A 22,399-nucleotide genomic window follows, 5' to 3' on the forward strand; every position below is an offset into this window, starting at 1 on the left:
ATGCACTGGGATCCTAAGGGGGTGTCCAAGAACTTAAAAGATGCGTCAATTGGCGTTTGAGTGATCTCTGATTCGTTTCATGACTTAAAGAAGAGCAGTAGCCATTCATACCGCTCTTTCTTCAAACTTTCCACGATCTTCAATACTATATGATGAAACCGGGGCTAAAAAAAAAGGAAGCAAGGAGATATTGCTCTTTGTTAAAGCTATGCTTTTTTGTAGACTGTGGTAAGCTTCTCTAGTTATATTAAAAACGAATTTTTATCCAAATTATGTAATTTTGAAGTGCAATATTACTCGTTATGTCATGTAAAGTCTGTGAATTTGAAGCTTTATTTTTCACAGACAAATTGGTCACTGTTTGGTTAATAGCCCCTGCCTACAGGAAAATCCCATCTTCATTAGGTATTCCAAATCGAATCGAGAAAGTAAAGCTTTCTCAATAATAGGTCGTGCAGTCCCAGTTAGTTCAAACTTGAACTTCCCAAATATTTGATTGTCATTTTGTCTGTTGCCATGCTATTTTTTTCAGTTTTTGTGCAATATTATACTTTTATCTCTTGTTCATGTTTTAAATTTATCTCTGAATGAAGTTAGGTTAGGTTTGACTAGGTTAGGCTACTTTTTCTAATTGAAGAATTTTGATGTTGTGTCATTTAATGCCAAGCTTAATTTCTTGTAGAAACAAGAGTTAAACTTATTTATCAAAACAATTTTCATTAGCGAAATGTTTCAAAATTGCATTTAAATTGAGTGACATGAAGTCGTCAAAAACAAAATAACTTCGAAAATATTATAAAAAAAGTCAATAAAAAGTACTTCAATAAAATGCGTCCACATTGTAACGTCCATCGTATGGACGCCAGCTGTGAAGTAAAATCAAGACAGTATAAACATCAACTACTAAAATAAAATTCAATAAAAAAATCCATGAACAAAAATAACATGTAAAAGAACTTCACAAACGAGAATAAAAATGTATAGCTTTAGATGATTTGTTCGCACAATTAATACGAAATTTTAATAGATGACCTTGCTTTAGAACATCAGAAAAACCAAATGACCTTATAAATTTGACCCTAATAGTCAGGGGTGTAGCTCCAACATTTTTAATTGGAGGGGGGCAAGAGGGGTTCACATCCGGAGAGTCAAGAGGCTTGGGCTATAATAATTTTTTCTCCAAATTGTTAGGGGGCAACTGCCCCCTCTTGACCCCCCCCCCCAAATGACGCCACTCCTAATAGTAAAGATACGCTACAGCCCCCAAATGGACAAGTATTTGGTACCCTGTGGCAATGCTACGCTTCAAAAGGTTCACCTGTAAAAGAAAGATGCTACATAGTACGTGAGTCGCACCAGTTGCGGTTAAGGTCTATCCAGATTTAATCCAAAAAAATGATTCTGACCCTAAACTTTGAAAGACTCAATACAGTAATGGCAATGTTTATTGAATGATTATAGCCATTTTAATTTCATAAAGTAATTGTTAAAGTTTTAAAAATTACATCCTTTTTTAGTAACCAATTCTATTGGAAATCTTGCTGGTACTCATTCGTCTTTGAGTGCAACAAGAAATTTTTTTTTTAATAAAAAAACGGCTTTTTTAACTAAAAATAAGGAGCAACATCAGAATTTACAACGAATAAAAATTATTACATATATGGGGGGTTTTCCCTCCTCAATATCTGCGCTACTGTTTTTTTTTTTTTTTACAACTTTTAAAAAGGCTTATTATTCTAATTAAAGGCCTTGTGTTTCAGGAGTCTTTCTTAAAGAATTGGGATAAAAAGTCAAAATTTAGCATAAAGAGTTACGTATTGGGGATGGGGCAACCCCACAACTAACAGAACAATTTCTGTTAGGTTTAAGTTTTGATACTGCTCCTTACTTTCAGTTGAAAATTTCTGATTGTCATTAATTAACACCGGGAAATTCGGCTCCCCCTCTATGGAAAATGCCTCCCCCACACGAAAAATCCCTCCATAGAAAGTTCTTCCTGCGTAAAATAGCCCCCTCCAGGAAAATTTTCCCCCGACAATTCCATTCTAGCTGAAAGTTCCCGCAGGAAATGTTTTTACGGATGATTCTGGGTGAAAAATTTTTCTTAGCGCACTTTTATTTTAAAAAGACTTTAATTTCTGTTGTTTTTTTTAACATGACAGAAATTCCAGCCTCCGTGGAAATTTTTCCCCAGGGACTGTTGGGGGTCATGTTATCCCCAAAGGCATAGTTACTTGACTTTTCAACTATGCTGAACAAAATGGCTGTCTCAAAATTTTGATCAGATGTTTTTGAGGAAAAAAGAGGGGTGGGAGGGGGACTAGTTGCCCTCCAATATTTTGGTTACTTAGAAGGGGCACTAGAACTTTTAATTTCTGTTTGAATAAGCCCTTTCTTGATATTCTAGGCCTATTGGTTCGATGCGATCACCCCTGGGAAAACACAATAAACAAATAAACAAGCATCAGTGATCTTTCTTCTGGCAAAAAAGTTTCCCATTTTTGCAGATGGAAGCTTGAAACTTCTATAACAGGGTTCTCGGTTACGCTGAATATGAAGGTTTGATTTTCATTAAGATTCCTTTTAGGGGCTGTTTGCCCCCCTATTTCAAAAATCACTCAAATTTTCCCAGGTTCGTAGCTTTTGATGGGTAGAACTAAACTTAATGAATCTTATATATTTGGAATCAGCGTAATAAGCTGATTCTTTTGATATATCTATCTATATCAAAAATAAAAAATAAAAAGTTTTTTAGAGTTTCAAAAAAAAAGTCTTTCAGAGTTTCGGTTACTATTGAGCCGCGTCGCTCCTTAGTTAAAGTTCGTTATCACGAACGGTTTGAATATTGTTAAACATGTTTGACTGCTTTGACTTAATTCTTGTCTTTTTCAGGGATACTAGCATTCGTTGATGCTTCAACAATCGGAGAGTTTCGATACTACGCCATTTCGTGGCAGTTTTCTGGTGGCTGCATGCTTGCAGGATTTTTTGGAGTTTTATCATCTGAGCTAAGTGTATTTACCCTTGCCGTAATAACAATGGAACGCCATTATGCCATAACTCATGCAATGCACTTAAATAAGCGACTATCCCTTCGTCATGCCTCGTACATAATGGCTGCTGGTTGGAGTTTTGCATTTGCAGTGGCACTGATGCCCCTCTTGGGTATAAGTGACTACCGGAAGTTTGCAGTGTGTCTTCCGTTCGAAGTGCGAGATGGTGTATCACTAGGATACGTTGTATTTTTAATGGCGACCAATGGCACTGCAGTTTCAATTTTGCTTGCTTGTTATTTAAAAATGTACTGTGCTATACGTGGCTCTCATGCCTGGAACTCGAATGATACTCGAATAGCGAAGCGGATGGCTTTGTTAGTGTTTACAGACTTTCTGTGTTGGGCTCCTGTTGCCTTTTTCTCCTTGACCTCAGCCTTCGGGTATCATTTAATTGGCCTCGAAGAGGCTAAGGTCTTAACTGTGTTTATATTACCTGTAAATAGCTGTATAAATCCATTCCTTTACGCAATTCTTACAAAACAATTCAAAAAGGACTGTGTACTCATTTGTAAAGCAATAGAAGAATCACGAGTGACGCGGGGAATTGGTCGCTGTCGACATAGCTCTAATTTTAGCAACCAAAAGACCCCTGCAAATACAAATAGTACTGATAGGTCCCGCGATGGAAGTTCATGTCAATGTAGTTCTCGAAGCGACAATTTCCGGGACCATGGACATAAACGACCTCACCAAAGACTTCTTCGTGCTTTCATGCGTTGCTACGATGTAAGAGATGCTAGTGATGTTAGCAGCTCAAGTCAGGACTATCCTTACAAGCCAACACCTATACAAAAGAAACAGAAGAAAAAGGATCATAAAAGAGGCGAATCTGTGTCTAGTGATAATTTTAGTAGTTCTAGGTCAGACAGTGTTAAGCAGCAAGGCTGTGTCCCTTTGTCTTTTGGAAGACGAAGAAATTCTTGGACGGTGACAAGGAAACCATCACAAGATTCAAGTTTATCAAATTCGAGGAATGATTCTTCAACATCTGGAATGACAAATTCTACATCAGCTGGGAGTAACTGGAGGTCAAGGTACTACCTCTGTGTTTAATATTAACGGGTTAGTTGGCTGATTTAAGTCAAAGTGAGCTATTATACCTGGTCAAGGTAAAGATAATGCATCTGATTCATCCTTATGTTGACTAACAGTTCTTCCTTTGGTCAAAGCATGTGATAACTTCCGAATATGAGGGATATTAATAATATTACGTTTCCTATTATTAAAAACTATTTCTAATATAATAGAGCAAAATTTATTGACACAAAACCTCAAAGGGCCGTGGTCACAAAAACAAAGACACTTTCATACGAACTTATAATATCTAGTATAATCTAGGCTAGTGAACTATCACCCTCTTCCCTAATCTTCAAAATACCTTTCTCTATGTTCTATACCAATAGTCAGGAACCTTCCGAGTCTCTTTATACCTCCCATATCTTTTCTTGCTAATAAATCTATTATCTCATCTCTCTCCCAAACCTCAACCCCAAACAATTTTTTTCTTAAATCTATTAATTCACTACACTTCCCCACAAAACGAATCAAATCTTTCTCTCTCCCGCACATGGGACAGAAGTAAGGACCAGAAGCTTGCCTAACCCGTCCCAGATAATTCCTTCTCTCACCTAGTGGTAACCTATCTGACCTAACACAAATCATAAACTTTAAAATACAATTCTTATCCCCACTGCTCCTTAGCCTTTGCATATAACTCCAGTGATCGGGTCAGATTCACTCGCGCATGTCACACCTGGATCTCATGGTCCCTTAACCTCTCCCTGACCCTACTTGCAGCTTCTCCTTCCTTTAATCCAATCCCTAGCCGACCATTCCATAACTCTGAAGATCCACAATCATCCAATATGTTCTTTATTTGAGATGGCCACGATTCACTCTTTGGGATCTTCAGAGCTTCTAAATATGCTGCTTTTGTGGTAAAGTTCTACCAAATCATATTATTGTCTTACGCATAAAGTAAATATACCACTCGATGCCTTTTTTTATGCTGATTACGAATATAGTAATCATTTCTATCGGAAATGAATTTCAGCCCCACCCCCTATATATGCCAATTCAGGGTACATATTTTGTTTCTTTGTTTCTGATGTAAATTTTGTTTCTGATGTAAATGGGAGGTAAGTTTAAACTTTACCCCACCCACCACCCCCCCACCCCTAATGTAGATATATATACCCTGAATTGGCATATATAGGGGGGGGGCTGAAATTCATTTCCAATAGAAATGATTATTATATTCGCAATCAGCATAAAAAAAGGCATTGAATGGTGTATTCACTTTATTCCTAACTCAATAATATGATTTGGTAGAACTTTACCGCTTTTGTTATCCTTATTCTGGGCCTACTCAGGGTTTTCTCCCATAGTATTATCATCCCTACAAGCATAGTACTTCTTAAAGAAAATAAACCTAGATCTCCTCTTAATACCAAACTATTCGTTGAAAAATGTATACTTAAAACTCTCTTAAAATACTGAAGCTGAATCTCCTTCATCCTCTCACCGGCTATGTATCCCCAAACTTGAGATCCATAATGCATAGCCGATGCAATCTTTACCTGAAATATCTGCTTACGCATCTTCAGGTTCTGTACTTTCGCCAGTTGGCTAGCAGTCATAGCATAGGCGCAGGACTTTCTTATAGCAAGAATTAGCTTCAGTTGCTTTCCAAACTTATCGTTTGACGAATACTTAAATCCTAAATACGTAAACTCATCCCTACTTTCTAAATTTATTCCCTCCCATTTTACTCTATTCCTACTTGTAATCTTACCGCCTTTTCTAAAACCCATAACTACCGACTTCTTTACGTTCAGGCTTAGTTGTTTCCTATCTATATATTCCTTAGTTCTATCCAACAAGAACTGTAAATCCTCTCTACACTTTGCTACTAGTGCCAGGTCATCTGCGAACATCAGCATGCATAGTTCACAATCATTAATAAACAACAAAAATAACCGCGGAGACAGGGGGAAACCTTGTTTAACCCTCTTTCTAGCACAAATTACATCTGAAAACTTTCCTGCCACCCTAATAACAAACTTTGTAGCTTCATACATACTTATTAAAATCCGTGCAAGTATGGCAGGCCAATATTTATACAATTCTTCATTAACAGTTCCCTCTTTACATTACCAAATTCCCCTTTTAAATCCAAAACAAGCTACATGCAATTTACCTCCCTTCTTATTTATAAACATATGTCAACCCATTTGAAGCGGGTACACTGGGAATCCCCGCCCTTCCATTCAATCCTGCTGTGATTGTCTGCTCTGAGAATCCCTGATTAAAGTACTTTTAACTTTGTGGACAGTTAGTTAACGGTTTCATCCTAGCGTAACCAGGGATATTATGCTTTTCTATTTATTTTTTTTGTAGCTTTTGAGCCACTTTTCATAACAAACAGGCTGGGTGGCACTTTATCTCTCCCTATTCTTGAAAATGTCCCCAAAAAATCAATGGAAAAAAAAATTTGCCATTACCATATCGTACAAAAGCATTTCATGGCTTTTTGGAAAGAATCCCCAACTTTAGTATTGCTTTTGATCCCCCCCCCCCCTTTTCTCCTTTATCGAGTTTTAAACGCATGCTGATATCGTTAACTTCCGAATTTAAGTCCGAACGAAGCTTTCATTCGATAAATTTTTTTGAATTAAGTTCAACAAAAAATTCGACTGTATGCTAAATTCAGTAAAATTTATCAAGTGAAAGATTCATTCTAACTTTAAATTCGGAAGTTAACGATATCAGCATGCGTAAAGTGTAGCCTACAGTCGAAAAAAATTCCTTAGAATGAATGTAAAGAGTGAATGTAACTAAAAGCTTAACAGTTTTAGAATAATATCTACACATAAAGCATCTTTATAGTTTGGTATCAAAAGCAGATGCTTTATAGGGTGGCTGTTTTCTCATATATAGGAAACTTTTGTTCTTTTAAAGCTTTAACAACACCCTTAACTCTCATAAAAACCGTTATTTTTATTATTCTGCTTTAATATCATGTTCAGGCTCATCCTATATACAAAAAGTCAGGTTGCGTCCCCCTTAACCCCTGTGTAACCCATATCATACTGTAGTGCTAGAGTACTGACCCATATCAGTACTCTGAGAATCATAATCACCCATTTGAAAAAAGTACTTTTTAAAGCAGTTTCTTAGACGGGGTCCGAAATGCAGAAGTTGAAGTTCAAGGTCATACTGTTCAAATTTGTGAGGGGGAGTACATCCGAGAAATATTGTTCTTTAGGGAAGGAAGCTTATTTTAAAGTTTCCTTTGACCGAGTTGATTCACTTGAGGCTGCATTGTCTTATGTAAAGCATTGCGTAGTCTTGCAATTTCTTTTAGAAAAATGGTAAATCTTTCTGTTGGTGTAAGGTGGGGGTTGCATGAAGCATTAAAATGTATCAGATCCATTTTTTTTGTTTTAGCTGTATGTTGTACGAACTTCATGTATTTTCAAAGGCGTCTGCACCCCCGTGCAGTATAATGGCAGCTAAAACTAGGAGTTGATATTAATATGTTTTGGCAAGTCTAAATAGATTCTAAATTTAGGAATTGAGTATTTCCTCTCAATAGAAATTGTTATTTGCGGCAAAAATGGCGGCACTGTGCACTTTCTCTCATTCGTATTTATTGTTGTAAAGAGGCCTCTAGAGTTTCAAACTTTTGCTCGAATGAGCCCTTCCCTGCTACTTTACTGTCCCCGGTTACAGAAAGTCATCCTAGGGAACGCATAAACCCGAATGTTTGAACATACTTTTCAGGAAAATTACAATATTGTCTTCTAAAGATTTTCAAGTTTCGGTGGTAGCACACATTTAAAATAAATCGACAGTTTTGGTGAACTCTCAAAATATCTATTTAAATCTTTATGCTTGATCACTTTATTGTAAGCACAATCAAGTTTATCTCTTGCTATCGAAAAGGCAATGTTACTAATTCTTTCCAAAACAAAATATTATTGTATTATTTAGCTGTTTCTAGACCACTCATTTTCTTAACCTGAGGCTGAGGACCTTTTGACTCTGAAGATTTTTTCAGGGGGCTGAGTGTTTTATTGCACTGGCTTTTGGTTTGACTCCTCACCTCTGTTTTCTCTTCTTTTTTTTTTTTTAATTAATTGTCTTCCATTGATTTGATAGCTATGGCATCAGTAACAGTTTCTTTCTTAGAAAATAGGGTCTTCAGTAACTAAATATGTTGTATTTTCTTTTTATCGTGTGTTTCATTGCAGATTGTTAGATCTTTTTAATAAGTATCTTTAAAATATTTTAGATCGTCAGTGTCGAGTGACGTTGGGAGTAGTTTAAAGGATAAAAACTATTCAAAGGAAATAAGTAATATCAAAGACAAAACTGTATCAAAAGAAAGAGGACGACTAGACTCAGAGTCGGATATTGTAAGATATGGCAGGGTTCCAAGGCCAGAATTAGTAAAACGAAGTTCTGCAAGACAGTTGCCTACATCACCACTGGCAGCTGGTGCTGTTCAATGTGTTGTTGCAGGTCAGTGTTTTAAATTCAAATTTTCTATTTTCAACGTAATGAAGGACTTTTTATCATAAGAACCTGAGGAAATATTTAAAATTTAGCAAGGCTTGAATTTGTTCAAAGCTAAATATGTTTTGAATGACTGGTAATTCAAGCCTACCAATTTGAAATTTTAAATATTTTAAGAAAAATAATGTGTCTTTTGAATGGTAAGCTTCTTCTTCAGTATCAGAACTTTACGATCAACATATTGCCATCTACAATTTGCTTTGTACGTAGATCTGACTAAAAAGAAAATGGTCACCAGCAAATAGGCTAGTTTTTTTTTTTTTTTCTTTATAGCAAATTTATGATCTGTTTTAAGTTTTGAAAAAAAAAGAATATTCTTAAGATTATGAACCTAGGTTACCTGCTTATAGCATCAAAGTTCACAATTATATTATATAGTTTGCGCAATTTAATAATACAGAAATTTGCCCGAGAAGCTGAATTTTTTTTTAATTAGAAGCGAAACTCCTTTTTGACCACCAGGTACTAATTTTATATATGATTTCATTTTTTAGGGGACACCCTTCTGCAGTTAATTTTATTTGTACAGTGTAGGAAAAGTAAGGGTTTTGCCTTGTTTGCATCGTCGTGAGTGACTCCTTCCTTGAGTCATTTAAACAAACTCTTTTCACGAGATGATACAAAATTTAAAAAAATATTACTTTTACTATGAATTTTGGTGTTTCTACATTTTCAAAAGCTGCGATAGAATTTCTAAAACACGAATGTCAAGGTCAGTCAACCATCGTCCTTCCCAAGATTTAATGACCTATTTTACAGTTTCCTTATGAATTAGAGAATAGAAACTCCCCTTCTGACTCTTTATATAAAAACCCTATTTGCATAAAAATCTTTATATAAGAAGCATATTTGATTCATAGGAAGTAGAAGAACCCACCAAGGATTAGGGGAAAAAAAAATATTTCAGTTCCAGCTCAAAGCATACCCGACACAATTGTCTGTACTACATTCAAAATGAAGCCACGTTGTTAAGCTACTTACCGGAATATTTATAGATTTTTGCATGGAAGTATTGCCACAAAGAATGAATTCTACAAAAATCTTAATGTACCAAGGAAGGTGGAAATTAAATTTCCTCACTTGAATGGGCTAAGCGGAAACCTACATAAACTTTTATATATTGAAAAACTCATCAGGAATTCGATTTATGATGGGAAAGACCTCAATATATAGCTATACAGTTTTTTGCGTTTGCGAGTGCCAAATTAACAAAAAAAAAAAGATAAATGAGTGAAAAATCAGCCAATAAAATGTTACACAAAACAACTTAAGAAGGTGTATTTGCCTTTGGAAATCAACAACCTACTAATTTTCGAAGTTTTATAGAAGAAAGGGCTGTCAGATTTAACCAGTTAGTCCTGCCTACTTATTTTCATTGTTCAACGTGGCAACACTGGCTAAAAAAGGAAAAAAAAAGAAAAAATGGAAATTATATAAAGTCCCACTTTTCAGGTACAAATGAACGTAAGATTCGTCCGGGGGAGGGGAGGGCAAAAGGAAAACAATATTTTAATGCCCTTTGTACTTTAAAAACCCGCTCTTGTGCACATTTATTAATATATTAAATACAATCGTTTGTATGAACAAAGGCGGTTTCGCTTCTTTGTCATAAAAATTATTGGTTAGCTCCCTATTCCGTTTATTTTACCTCTTTGGCTTAGCTTTTAATTTTCTTTTACTTATGTTTCTACTTTTATTTTCTATGGGTACATATTATGAGATGTTAGGATTCTATATATATTTGGATTCTTATGTTGAATATGTCCCGGGATGTAGGTGTACTTGCCCCCTTTGTATAGGGATGACCTGGAGCATTTTCTGAGTGATGCCAAAGTTTGGAGAATTTGAGGGATAGCTTTTGGGGGAGGGCTGCATCAGGGCTCCCATGTATCTTGGAGACCTTTTCTAGGCAGCTAATTATTGCGTTGAAAAGGTTTATAGAGAATGTTATAGAGAAGTTATAATTTCAAGGTCTTGAGTGCTTTTGTTTAATTTGTTCAATTTTGTATATTTTTCTGTCTCGTTTTGTGCATATGGCCACTGGCTTTTAACAAACGCATATGCACATGTATTACTTTATAATTTGAAAGAGCTGGACCAGAACAATATCGTTGGATAGAAACAGGGTAATTTAAAGTTTGAATTACGAAAAAGGATCTATTGTACTAAGAAGTCAGCTGAACTTTAACTAAATCGTTAGTATTTTTTTTTTTATTGAAACCCATTTATTAGGGAAAGGTTTTCAAGACCCAATCTATATTCGGCGCTAAGGACTTTTCGAGCAAACCTAAGTTGTAGAACACAATGGAATAACATAAAGGAGAGTAGATAGAAAGAGGAACAGAAGGAAATATAGATAAAGAAAGAGAGAAAAACAGAGAAAATCAGAGAAAATTGGCATTTTAGGAATATCCAACCCGTAAGGGGCTTTCAAACAGAATCTTTTATTTTAGGAAAATATCCTGTCCAGAGAACAATATCTCCAAAAGACGGATGCAGTGGCAGAACTGTGCCTAAACCAAAGCCAAAATTAACAAGGCAAATAGCATTTCATGATGAGTCTTCCACTTCGAAATCAGTTTCGTTTGATGTAAGCACACCAGTAATAAAGGAACCTTGCCCTGTACATCGCGGTGTTCCCTTTACAAGTGATTCGGAAGATGATGATGTTTTTGAGAAACCCGCTTACATTGCCGATAAAGGTGAGGGGATACTTTACAGTTTTTGAACACTCTTTGGTTATAGTAAGTATATTCCATTACTGCTGGTCCTCCAGGATACAAAAGATACCATTTTGAAAGAGATAGGGCGTTTGCCCCCCCCCCCCCTTCTCACCAGGGTGTCGTTTGGGGGGTGGCAAGGGGGGGGGGCAGTTCCCCCCCAATAATGTGAAAAAAATTATTATACATCCCATGTCCTTTGACTATCCAGATATGGACCCCTCTTGCCCCCCCCCCCCCCAACAAAAATGCTGGAGATTCACCCCTGCTTCTCACCCTAAGGTTGAAAATTATAAAAAAAAATTAATCGAATTGAATATTTTATTTTGGAGAGCCTTCTGTATTCCTTCTTATGGGATAGTATTATTGGCTTATGCTTTCTACTTTACCTCATTGCTTAATTTATCGTTACACATTGTCACCGTCTTTAGCTTTCACCCCATCCTTCTTCAGTTTTCTTGATCAAATATCTCCTAATAATAGTTCGTTTGTCCTTCCACAGAAAAATATACTATTTTGTTGATTGACACCCGTTTCAAATTTATTTGACCCGTTGAATTTTATGATACAAAATTTGCCAAAATCCCATCCTTTCTAAACCCATGGAAATAATTTCTGGAAAAAACCCACATAAGAGTTCATACATGATGATCCTTTTGTAGAAAATAAATTTTAAAAAACAAGTTTTCTTTAACTGAAAGTAAGGAGCGACATTAAAACTTAGGAACAGAAATTATTCGGTATATGAAAGGGACTGTCACCTCCTCAACGCCTCGCTCTTTACGCTAAAGTGTTTTATTGTTTTAAAAAATAGAGTTGTGAGACAGAGTGAAACTTTGGCGTAAAGAGCGAGGCGTTGAGGAGAGAACAGCCCCTTTCATATACGGAATAATTTCTGTTCGTTTTAAGTTTTAATGTCGCTCCTTACTTTCAGTTACAAAAAACTTGTTCTTTTAAATTTAATTTCTGAACGTCTTTGAATTAATGCAGGTTTTGAATTTGGCTCACCGTACATGAATAATAAAAACGAAATTTGCATATTAATTTTACTTTTTTGGGGGTTAAATGGCTTTCTCGAAATTTTTTTCTTGCGTAACTTACGAATTAACTTACGTAACGAACTTCTATATTTGTATATCTTTATTATGTATATCAGTGGTTCGCCCCTTAGTCAATACCTCGCTCTTTACGCCAAAGTTTAAATTTGTTTCCAGTTCTTTAAGAATGACCCCTTAATCACAAAGGTCGTTAATTAAAATAAATAGCTCAGATGAAAGTACACAAAAAAACTTAGCGTAAAGAGCGAGGTATTGACTAGGGGGCGAACCCAATCATACACGTAATAATTTCTGTTCGTTTTAAATTTTGATGTTGCTCCTTACTTTCAGTTGAAAAATTGTTTTTTATTTAATTTCTGATCGGTTTTTAAGTAATGCTGGGAAATCAGGTGCCCCTTCATAGAAATATCCCTTCCCCATGAAAAATTCATCCCATTCCTCCCATGTAAGCACCAACCCACCCACCCCCACAACCAAAAAGAATCTCTCTTGAAAAATTCTGTATACTTCCCAATAACCAATAATATATGTAAACATTGGGCAAAGTTTATAACTTACAGGCCTTCCCCCCAGGGACTGTGGGGGATTTAGTCATACTCAAAGAAATAGTTATTATATTTTTCGACCATGCTGAACAAAATGGCTATCTTAAAATTCGATCGGGTGACTTTGGAAAAAAAATGATTGTAAGAGGGGCCTAGTTGTCCTCGATTTTTTTGGTCACTTAAAAAGTGCACTAGATCTTTTAATTTCTGTTGGAATTAACCCTCCCGCGATATTCTAGGACCACTGGGTCGATAAGATCACCCATGGGGGAAAAAAATAAATAAAAAATAAAATAAGCACATATCCGTGATCTTTCTTCCGTCAAAAAATACAAAATTCCACATTTTTGCATATAGGAGCTTGAAACTTCTTCAGTAGGGTTCTCTGATACGCTGAATCTGATGGTGGGATTTTCATTAAGGTTCTATGACTTTTAAGAGGTGTTTCCTCCTTTTTTCGAAAATAAGGCAGATAATTTTAGGCACGTAGCTTTTGATCGGTAAAACTAAACTTGATGAAACTTATATATTTAAAATCAGCAAATTTTTTCAGGTGCGTAACTTTTGATAGATAGAATTAAACTTGATGAAACTTATACGAGTATATTTGAAATCAACATAATATCTGATTCTTTTGATATATCTGTTGGTATTGAAATTCCGTTTTTAGATTTCGGGTACTATTAAGTCGGGTCGCTCCTTACTTACAGTTCGTTACCACGAACTGTTTGAGAATAGATAATAGAAGAATAAATCATGAAGCTTTGCAATTACTTCAATTTTTTTGTTCATACACTTTGGTTGAGAACATGCTTCGTCATTTGCCCAAATTTTCCAACTTTCCACAAACCCTCCATAGGAGAGGGTTTAAGAGGCGAGGGTGGAAAATAATCTCTCTCTGGCATCATTTGGGCTCGCTTGAGAGTCATAAGCATAACCACTTATTTCAAATCAAGTTTCGTACTCTTTGATAGAAAAAAAATCACAAACTAAATGGTGCTGCTTCTTACAGTCTCAGTCTTTGGGCACCTTATTGAAGGAAGGCACTGGTAAAAAAAACAAAAACAACTCGAATGAAGCTAGTCAGTTCTGGAAGATACTAGCATTAATTTATTCTACTTCCTGGTTTTAACAACTAAGTAAAGTTTTCCGGCAAGTTACAAAATTGTCATTTGGTAGCCATTCCAGATATCCAAATTGCCATATGATAACTTAGATGGCGTTACAAATATAGTTAGCGCCACTATGGATGCTGCGGAGCGATATCTTCTCTCTTATTGCACGAAAATATTTTCTTTGTAGCATAAGATATTCCATCCACATGCTTACCGACACAAAAGTGAATAAGTAACAGATCATCATGAGCGCGGTCAAGGAATATTCCATGACTAAGGAGGAATGTGCTACCAGCGAATTTTTTTCAAATTTAAACGGAATAAGCCGTTTTGCAACCAATTTATACAATAAAACAATTGATTGCTTACGGTGATTCAAAGTATTTAATATTCATTAAATTTTAAGCTACCCAAAAAATTTACTAGCCAGAAAAGATTTGCCCTAATTTTGGAAAGGGGGGCGGGAGAAACCCCCAAATGGGCGAGTGATTTTGTTGAAAATCCCACCGCCGGACTCAGTACATCAGACAACTCATATTATAAAAGTCTCAAGCCAATATTAATAATTTTTAATTTGTCCGAGAAGGGTATTCATGGATGCGGGTTCATTTTTTTTCCTCCAGGGAAGTCTCCGAAGCCGCACCGAAAACCGGCGGCATGCTGCTGAAAATATTCAAGTGATCCGCCACTGCAAACACTTTTGCGCACGGGTGCACCACCATCATGGTCGGCGGCAGTGGGCCGCCCGGGAATTTCTAGCCCCGAGTTACTTTCTGAGATTATTAATCAACTGAGAGGCAAATACAAGTCAGAATCCAAACAAGTCACAATTGTATTGTATTTAAAATTTTTCTTTTTTTCTCTCAAATTTTTTTTTAATTTACTTGTCTACTACGGACTTTAGATTGTCTTTCACTTGTTTATGCACTCTTCGCTATAATCATCAGTTTTGAGACACTGAATCCTCACTAATTTTCGAAGGTAGCTAGTTTCCTAAATTTCATTTGAAAAATTCAAATATTGTTCAATACACCTTGTAGAATTTCCAATGCACAGTTTATCACGTGAAAGCATGTGCCTATACCTCGCAGCAATGCGCTTTTCACCTTGTGTTTCATCAGACATGCTGGTACCAGATGGAAAAACAAGACAAAAAAAAATAACTTCATTGACCGTGATTGATTTTCCATCAAAAATTAGAATAAAAATTGTAAGTTGAGTCTTGGTATTAAAGTATTCATATGCTATGAGAGTGCAGCTATTACACAAATATTTCAAATGTAGAAACTTGGGCAAATTTTTGCAGCTACGGCTACTGAAACTAAAGTTCAAGTGTGTTGAGAATTGGTTTTTGGTTGAGACAAATTAGTGATGGGGCAGAGGTGCTGACCAATAAAACCAAAATGTACAGAAATAAATGTTTTTTTATCCTCCTTCTACTGGACAGCACCTCTGCACCCGTGCAGCCGTGTAAATAGTATGAATTTAAATAAGTTGCCCAATATAATTTGCCCTTTATAGCCCAACATAGTAAAATAAGTTGTTTTTAAGGGATTCTTTTTCTGCAACTTTATTTCGTTTAATTTTACAATTTGTTTGTAACCAGTACCAGTGACCAAAAGACTGAAAACAACTTTGAATGTTTCATGTTTACGACATAAAGATTGACTGGCCACTAGCGATCAATGAATGGCTTGGCAGTTCCCAGCGAAAGGAAAGTTTGTGCTTCTGTGACCAGTTTAATAAAGGAGCAGATTAGCTGGTTCTGTAATGTAGAGTGCAGAGGACCTGTCAAGAGAACAAAGAAGCTTCAGGAATTGCTACAGTAGGAATTGTTAAGATTCTAGTGTTGGACACTGACCTAAGGTACTTTATCACATCGCCTGTTAACCAAGTTTGTCCAATAAATACTAAAGATCCCTCCACGTCAACTTATGGAAAGTATGCTAATGTAGAGTAAATATTTCGTACAAAGAGAGAAGGGTCTATGAAGAAGCCGAAGAGAAGGCTATAATCTCTAGTGCTGTCAGCGGATCAGCTACTCCAATCAGTTGTGTGAGTGTGGCTAGGTATTTTTTTTTCAAAAGAGCAGCAACTAAATATTCCCAGTAACCAATGTAGTATGTAAACATTGGGCAAAGTTCATAACTTGCAGGTCTTCCCCCCAGGGACTGTGGGGGATTAAGTCATCCTCAAAGACATAGTTATGATATTTTTCGACCATGCTGAACAAAATGGCTGTTTCAAAATTTTGATCGGGTGACTTTGGCAAAAAAATGAGCGTGGGAGGGGGCCTAGTTGTCCTCCATTTTTTGGTCACCTAAAAAGGGAATTATAAATTTTAATTTTCGTTCAAATAAACCCTCTCGTAATATTCTAGGACGACTGAGTCGATACGATTACCCCTGGGAAAAAAAATAAATAAGAAATAAAATAAAGACGCATCTGTGATCTTTATTCCGACAAAAAATACAAAATTCCACATTTTTGCAGATATGAGCTTGAAACTTCTACAGTAGGGTTCTATGATACGCTGAATCTGATGGTGTGATTTTAATTAAGGTTCTATGACTTTTAGGTGGTGTTTCCTCCTTTTTTCGAAAATAAGGCAAATTTTTTCAGGTGCGTAACTTTTGATAGATAGAACTAAACTTGATGAAACTTATACGAGTATATTTGAAATCAACATAATATCTGATTCTTTTGATGTATCTGTTGGAATCAAAATTCCGTTTTTTAGAGTTTTGGTTACTATTAAGCAGGGTCGCTCCTTACTTACAGTTCGTTACCACGAACTGTTTGAAAATAGATAATAGAAGAATAAATCATGAAGCTTTGCAATTCGCTAAAGCCCGAAGAGTGAGATTGGCACCTCTCTTCTTCACGGAATATATATTTTCCCATTATGACAGATACTTCACCAGGACCAGAAAATCTGCAAAAGGCGGTGTTGTGCGAGTGCACCAGCGGGTGCAAGTCTCTCAGATACAGCTGCCATCGGAACGGTTTACCCTGCAGCTTTGCCTGCGGTGAGTGTAAAGGGGTGTTATGTGCTAACGCTGCAGAAAGACAGGATGAGGAACGATAACAAAGACAAGTAGGAGGAAGAATTAGCTTTAGGTTGTCCTTTAGAATAATTTACCTGAGTTCCAAACGTGCCTTTTTATAACTGATGGATCTGAAGTTTTGACCTCGATTAAAGAATTAGTTTTCAAGAAGTTATACTTATCAACCCCTCATATTACAGGGCCCTCAGAGGTGGAAATCAGATAAATAGTAAAAAAAAACTGCTTTTGACCTCATATTTGGCAGTACACTACTCTATTTGATATAAAATGATCCTTTAGTCGCAGGAAATCCGTCAAATAATAATCGGCTTACATTAATCACCCCTACCCCCTTTTCAGGAAGGTCTAAACTGATACCCTGATACGGAAAACTGGATTTCTGACGTCTTATTCGGATTTGTCATGCCTGATTTGATAGGAAACGACTATTTAAACTCCAAAACATTTAAAAACACAAAATCGATTTTCTCCCCTCATTTTCCCTCTTCAAGGACAAATTTGGGACACTTGTGCAAGAGAAATTTCGGTTGTTCTTTTTGTGTAATTCAGCTGATTTTTTTTTTAACATTCTGGTGTAGAAAAAAATTCTGTAGCAATTTCTCCGAGGTCAAACCATATATTAACTCCACTAAAAGTTTCATAGCCTTTTCCTGATGGGTCTTCAGCCATCTCAAAAGTTTTCACCTCGATAATAATTACTGACGACTTGTTATTAACAAAAAGTCACCCAGTTCCTCGTTTCAGGCCGGAATAGACATACATTTGTAGGTTTGATTCTTTCAGTTTCTCGAAAATTTCATATTCGGGTACCAATTTTGGGCACCAATTTTCTTAAGCAATTTCGGAAGTATGAACAGTCCGTCGATATCAAGTGAGTCAATTTTGCCAGTATGGTCAAATGAAACAAATTCAGCTGCCCGTAAGAAGGGCCTGGAATTCCGTTCTCCTGAAAGCGTGATTTTCTAACAGCAGGAACAGTTTTCAAAAAGAGGTTTCATTTTCACAAAGTACTTTTAAGTCACATTTACTTTTGAGTAAGAATATATAAACTTTGCAATTAATGAACAATAATACTCTATTAGCAGTAGCAGCCACTGAAACTCTGAATGTCTGAACTATTGAATGTAATCCATACAAAACGGAGAACAAATAACGGAAACATGACGTTAGCCACCCCTGTGCGGTTGATGTCTTGTCTGTTGGAATTGTATGTTGTTATGTTTCTTGGACAAGGCACTTTGTTACAGTTTGGTTTTCAATGAATAGTCAGTTGGTGGCTGATTGGTATTTTTCCTTTTTAGTGATTTTTTTTGTCTTTTTTTCCCCCTGCATTCCCGGCCATAGAGTCTTGCCGTGTACGTTTGATGTTTTTTTTTGTAGGTTAAAAGTCTTATCATAATAACAAATGGCCAAAAGTACAAGAGGCCAAAGAGTAGCAAGAGGCCAAAGTACCCAACAGAAAGTGGTGATGTCGGCCTAAATTTGCAAAAGGTAAAGGCCTGAGCTAGTGCTTAATAAGGGTTGGATACCTCAGCAAGCGAAGGGAGGTGGCAAAAAGGCAGCAAACAGCCTGGTCTATTTCTAGTAAATCAAATACAGAAAACAAGATTTCTCAAATTAAAGTAAAGAAAGACTTTAGAACTTAAAAAGAACAAAAATTATTCTGTGTACGAGGGACGATGCCCTCTGCTGAACCCCTCCCTACTCTTTACGGTAAATAAAGTTTTATTTTTTCCAATTCTTTAAGAACGACTGCTCTAATACAAGAGTAGTTGACATTGAACGAGAAGGACTTTTAAAGCTTTCCAGTAAAGACCAGGGGTTTGAAGAGGGGATAGCCTCCCTCATATACGGAATAATTTCTGTTCTTTAAGTTCTGATATCAATCTATACTTTCATTTGAGAGAACATTTTTTTTTTAATTAATTTTGGTTTTTTTTCAAAGCGTGTCCAGGTTTACCCAAAATAAAAAGAAAGCTACCATCCATCAAACGCCATAAATAAAATTCAAAATTTAACTATTGCACAGCAACGCTTCAAGAAAAAGAGCTCATTTGGTGCATTTGCTTTCCTAGATTTGCTTTCTTTTTTGTTTCAGCTTATATATTGATTCTCCTTAATATTGTTGATTTGCTACTATCTTGGAAAAGTGGGTCCTATTTTTCCCTGGAAATTAATCCTCAAAGAAGAGTTACAGTACCCACATGAGTCACAACACATATGTTTTCAGTAACTGCATATATCTTCAAGAACTACCGCCTTTGATTATTTTTTCCTTCTTTTTTATCATATCTCAATTATTTTGTTACTATTTATAGTAATATTTTTTTATTTATTTTATTTTTTTTTTTTTTTTTTTTTTTTACTGTCACTACAATTGATAATTTTTTGTTAATTTTAGATGAAAGTTCTGACAACGAGACTAAACCAACAGATAAACTGCTTCAATACTACACACAGGCATTTGATAGAAATAAACTTCGTGTGTCTACTTTTCAGCCTAGAAAACTCTCAACAATATCATCAAGAAGTGTAAGTCTCAATCCTGAAAATAATGAAGAAGGAGATGCTGAACAAAACGAAAATAAGGATAAAGAAGAAAAGAAAAGTGAAGAAGTGTAAAAATAAAAACTAATGAAGTGAAAGCTAAAACTGGATAGGCAGCAAATACCGAAGCTTAGGCCAAGAATGCCCACTGCCTAAAATATAACGAAAGTAGATAATAATAAATTTGAGCTATAATAACATAGCATCCATCCTCGTGTTTGTGAAAAGTGTTATTTTCATATCTCACAAAGAAGTACAAGAGGACACAGGGTGGGACAAGGAATAATAGTTTAATTTGGTACCAACTGCATAAACATCTTGGTTTTAGGTTGTAATGTTTATCTCAACAGTAGGAGGCAAAATTTTTGAATCCAGGAGAAGCTTTATATTTTTTTTTCAGGGGGTTTGACTCAAAATAAATCTAAAGGGTATTTTATAACTGCTGTATACTTCAAAAGTGTTTCTCCCCCTAACATTCTCCCCCTTAAAAAAATGTTAAAACTTTGTTATGTACAATTTCTATAGTTCGGTTAAGTTAGATAAGCTGGAACTATTGATTATCTCTAACAAAACAGCTGCAGAATTTAGGTTTGACACGAAAGCTGAATATTTTTAAAATTGCTGCTATATAACAGAAATACTCACTGGTGTTAATTATATTTAATGTTTCAGTTGTTGACTTTAATATACCGATTGTAAAATCTGTAGAGGCTTTGCTTTCAAAACTTAAAGTTTTCGTTTTCTTGAATTTTGACACTGAAACCATATTTCCCATCTATTTTTTTTTTGTTCCTTTTCCAACAATCTAGTCCAGAATCAAAGAGCTAATAACTGCTTCTACAGTGGCGGAAAAATTTATCCAATTGTTAATTTTGAAGATGGTTCTAAAAATTATCATGTAGAGGTGTGCATGTAGCAAAGGGTGGGGGTTTATCGGAACTTTTAGACCAAATATCAAAAGCTATTAAACCAGACCAAAATATCTAAGCTTTTAAAACCTTCCCCTAATGTATTATATTTTCCGCATAAACCATAAATTTTAAGTTTTGGAATCGCTCACCTCCAGAGAAGCTCACTCTTGCGTATATGCCTTCTTATATAAATGAAAACGGTATTTGTAATACTTACTGAAAAATTAATAAATTCAATGGAAAAAAAAAATAAAAAAGGGGAAACTCGTAAAGATCTCGAGATGCGCAAGAATCAAGGCATTTACCCATTTCGGTGAATTGAACAATATAATCCTTTTAACTTTTTTTTTATTAGTTTCGCTGTTTTCCACAAAGTAATGTCAAATTAGCTCTAAAAATTTGTCTTTACAGAATTCTGATACAACATTATATCATCTAAAATTTTGCATAGGTTTGTAAATATTTTTTAAAATAAAAGTATTAAAGAGAGTAAATTTCGATTAATCAGTTTTGAGAAAAATGGACAAATTTTGCCCTCTTCGACAATAAAAGGTTAAAAACAATCTTGTTTTGGTATACGGGACTAGAAACCTCTGTTTCAGTAGAGACCAGAAAGGGCTATTTTATGTGTGATATTTTAAAGTTTTCTTCCAAATATTAATCTAGTGTTTTTGAATTTTGTTATAAGACTACTCGTTTTTTATATGCTTTGTCTCGATTTTGTTTGTTTACAAGTGCTAATCGATTCTAATAGAATAAATTTCCTTGTTTTTAAATAACACCAATTTGATGTTGCAGTTTAGAATAAATAGCACTTAGAAATGAACTGAGATAATTTGTGAATTCAGTAATTCAAAGGAAAAAAAATGTTTCCATTGCGCTTTTTCCTCTTTTCCTTTTCATTTCTTTGATGACTAGAGTCGTGTATAGAGTTGCTGGCTGTTGTTAAAGAAAATTGTCATTCTTGAAATAACATCAATTATGAATTAGAGTTTATAATGAATAGTAATTAGAATTGAAGAAATATAAAAAATTTGAAGAAAGTTTTTAAAATTTTAAAAAATATTTTCAATATCTAAATGCAAAAACACAGCTTCTATGGCCCTTTTTTCTTTTCTTTCAAACAGTTCGTGGTAACAATCTGTAAATAAGGGACGACTCGATCCAATAGTAACCGAAACTCTTAAGAACAGAATCTTGATAACCATTGATGCACCAAAAGAATTGACTTTTTATGCTGATTTCGTGTTTATAAAATTCATTAAGTTTAATACTTCCCATCAAAAACTACGAGCCTGAGAAAACATGCCTGATTTTCAGAAAAGGAGAAAAATACCCCAGAAAATCTGAACAATCTTAATGAAAATCACATCATCAGATTCAGAATATCAGGGCAGGGCCGTTCAAAAGGAGGGGGCACCCAGGCAATCTGCCAAGGACGCTATAGCTTGGGGGTGATGTGACTTGAAGGGTGCCGTGGCTGGAGCTTCTGTTTTTTTTTTTTTGTGTTTAAGTCGGGAGAGGGGTGCCGTAATTATTTTGCACTGAGTACCACTAACCTTAGGAGTGGCCCTTACGTCTTCATCCTATTGTAGAGATTTCAAGCTCCTACCTACAAAAATATAGTATTTTGTTGTCTTTGCCAGAAGAAAGATCACGGACACGTGTTCATTTGTTTTTTTCTGTTATGTTTATTTTCCAGTGGTGAATGTATCGAAACAATAGTCCTAGAGGATCAGAATAGGGATCATTCAAACGAAAATCAATAGTTCTAGTAAAATTTTTGTGTGTCAAAAAAG

The 22,399-nt window shown here is 35.4% G+C and overlaps 1 protein-coding gene across 1 annotated transcript in view; it reads left to right on the forward strand.

Annotated features, from left to right (window-relative positions):
- The window catches only part of LOC148955584 (lutropin-choriogonadotropic hormone receptor-like), a 225,834-nt gene extending 204,465 nt beyond the window's left edge, over positions 1-21,369 (forward strand). The window contains exons 11-14 of the mRNA XM_089107687.1: positions 2,893-4,090; positions 8,353-8,582; positions 11,090-11,338; positions 19,544-21,369. Of these exons, the coding sequence (XP_088963813.1) occupies positions 2,893-4,090; positions 8,353-8,582; positions 11,090-11,338; positions 19,544-19,764 (1,898 nt within the window). The 3' untranslated portion in view covers positions 19,765-21,369. The remainder of the gene's footprint in view (positions 1-2,892; positions 4,091-8,352; positions 8,583-11,089; positions 11,339-19,543) is intronic.
- The last annotated feature ends 1,030 nt before the right edge of the window (positions 21,370-22,399 follow it).

Source organism: Artemia sp. Qi Xiang Cuo, chromosome 2 (genome assembly GCF_049724085.1).
Source record: "Artemia sp. Qi Xiang Cuo chromosome 2, ASM4972408v1, whole genome shotgun sequence".
Classification (NCBI taxonomy): domain Eukaryota; kingdom Metazoa; phylum Arthropoda; class Branchiopoda; order Anostraca; family Artemiidae; genus Artemia; species Artemia sp. Qi Xiang Cuo.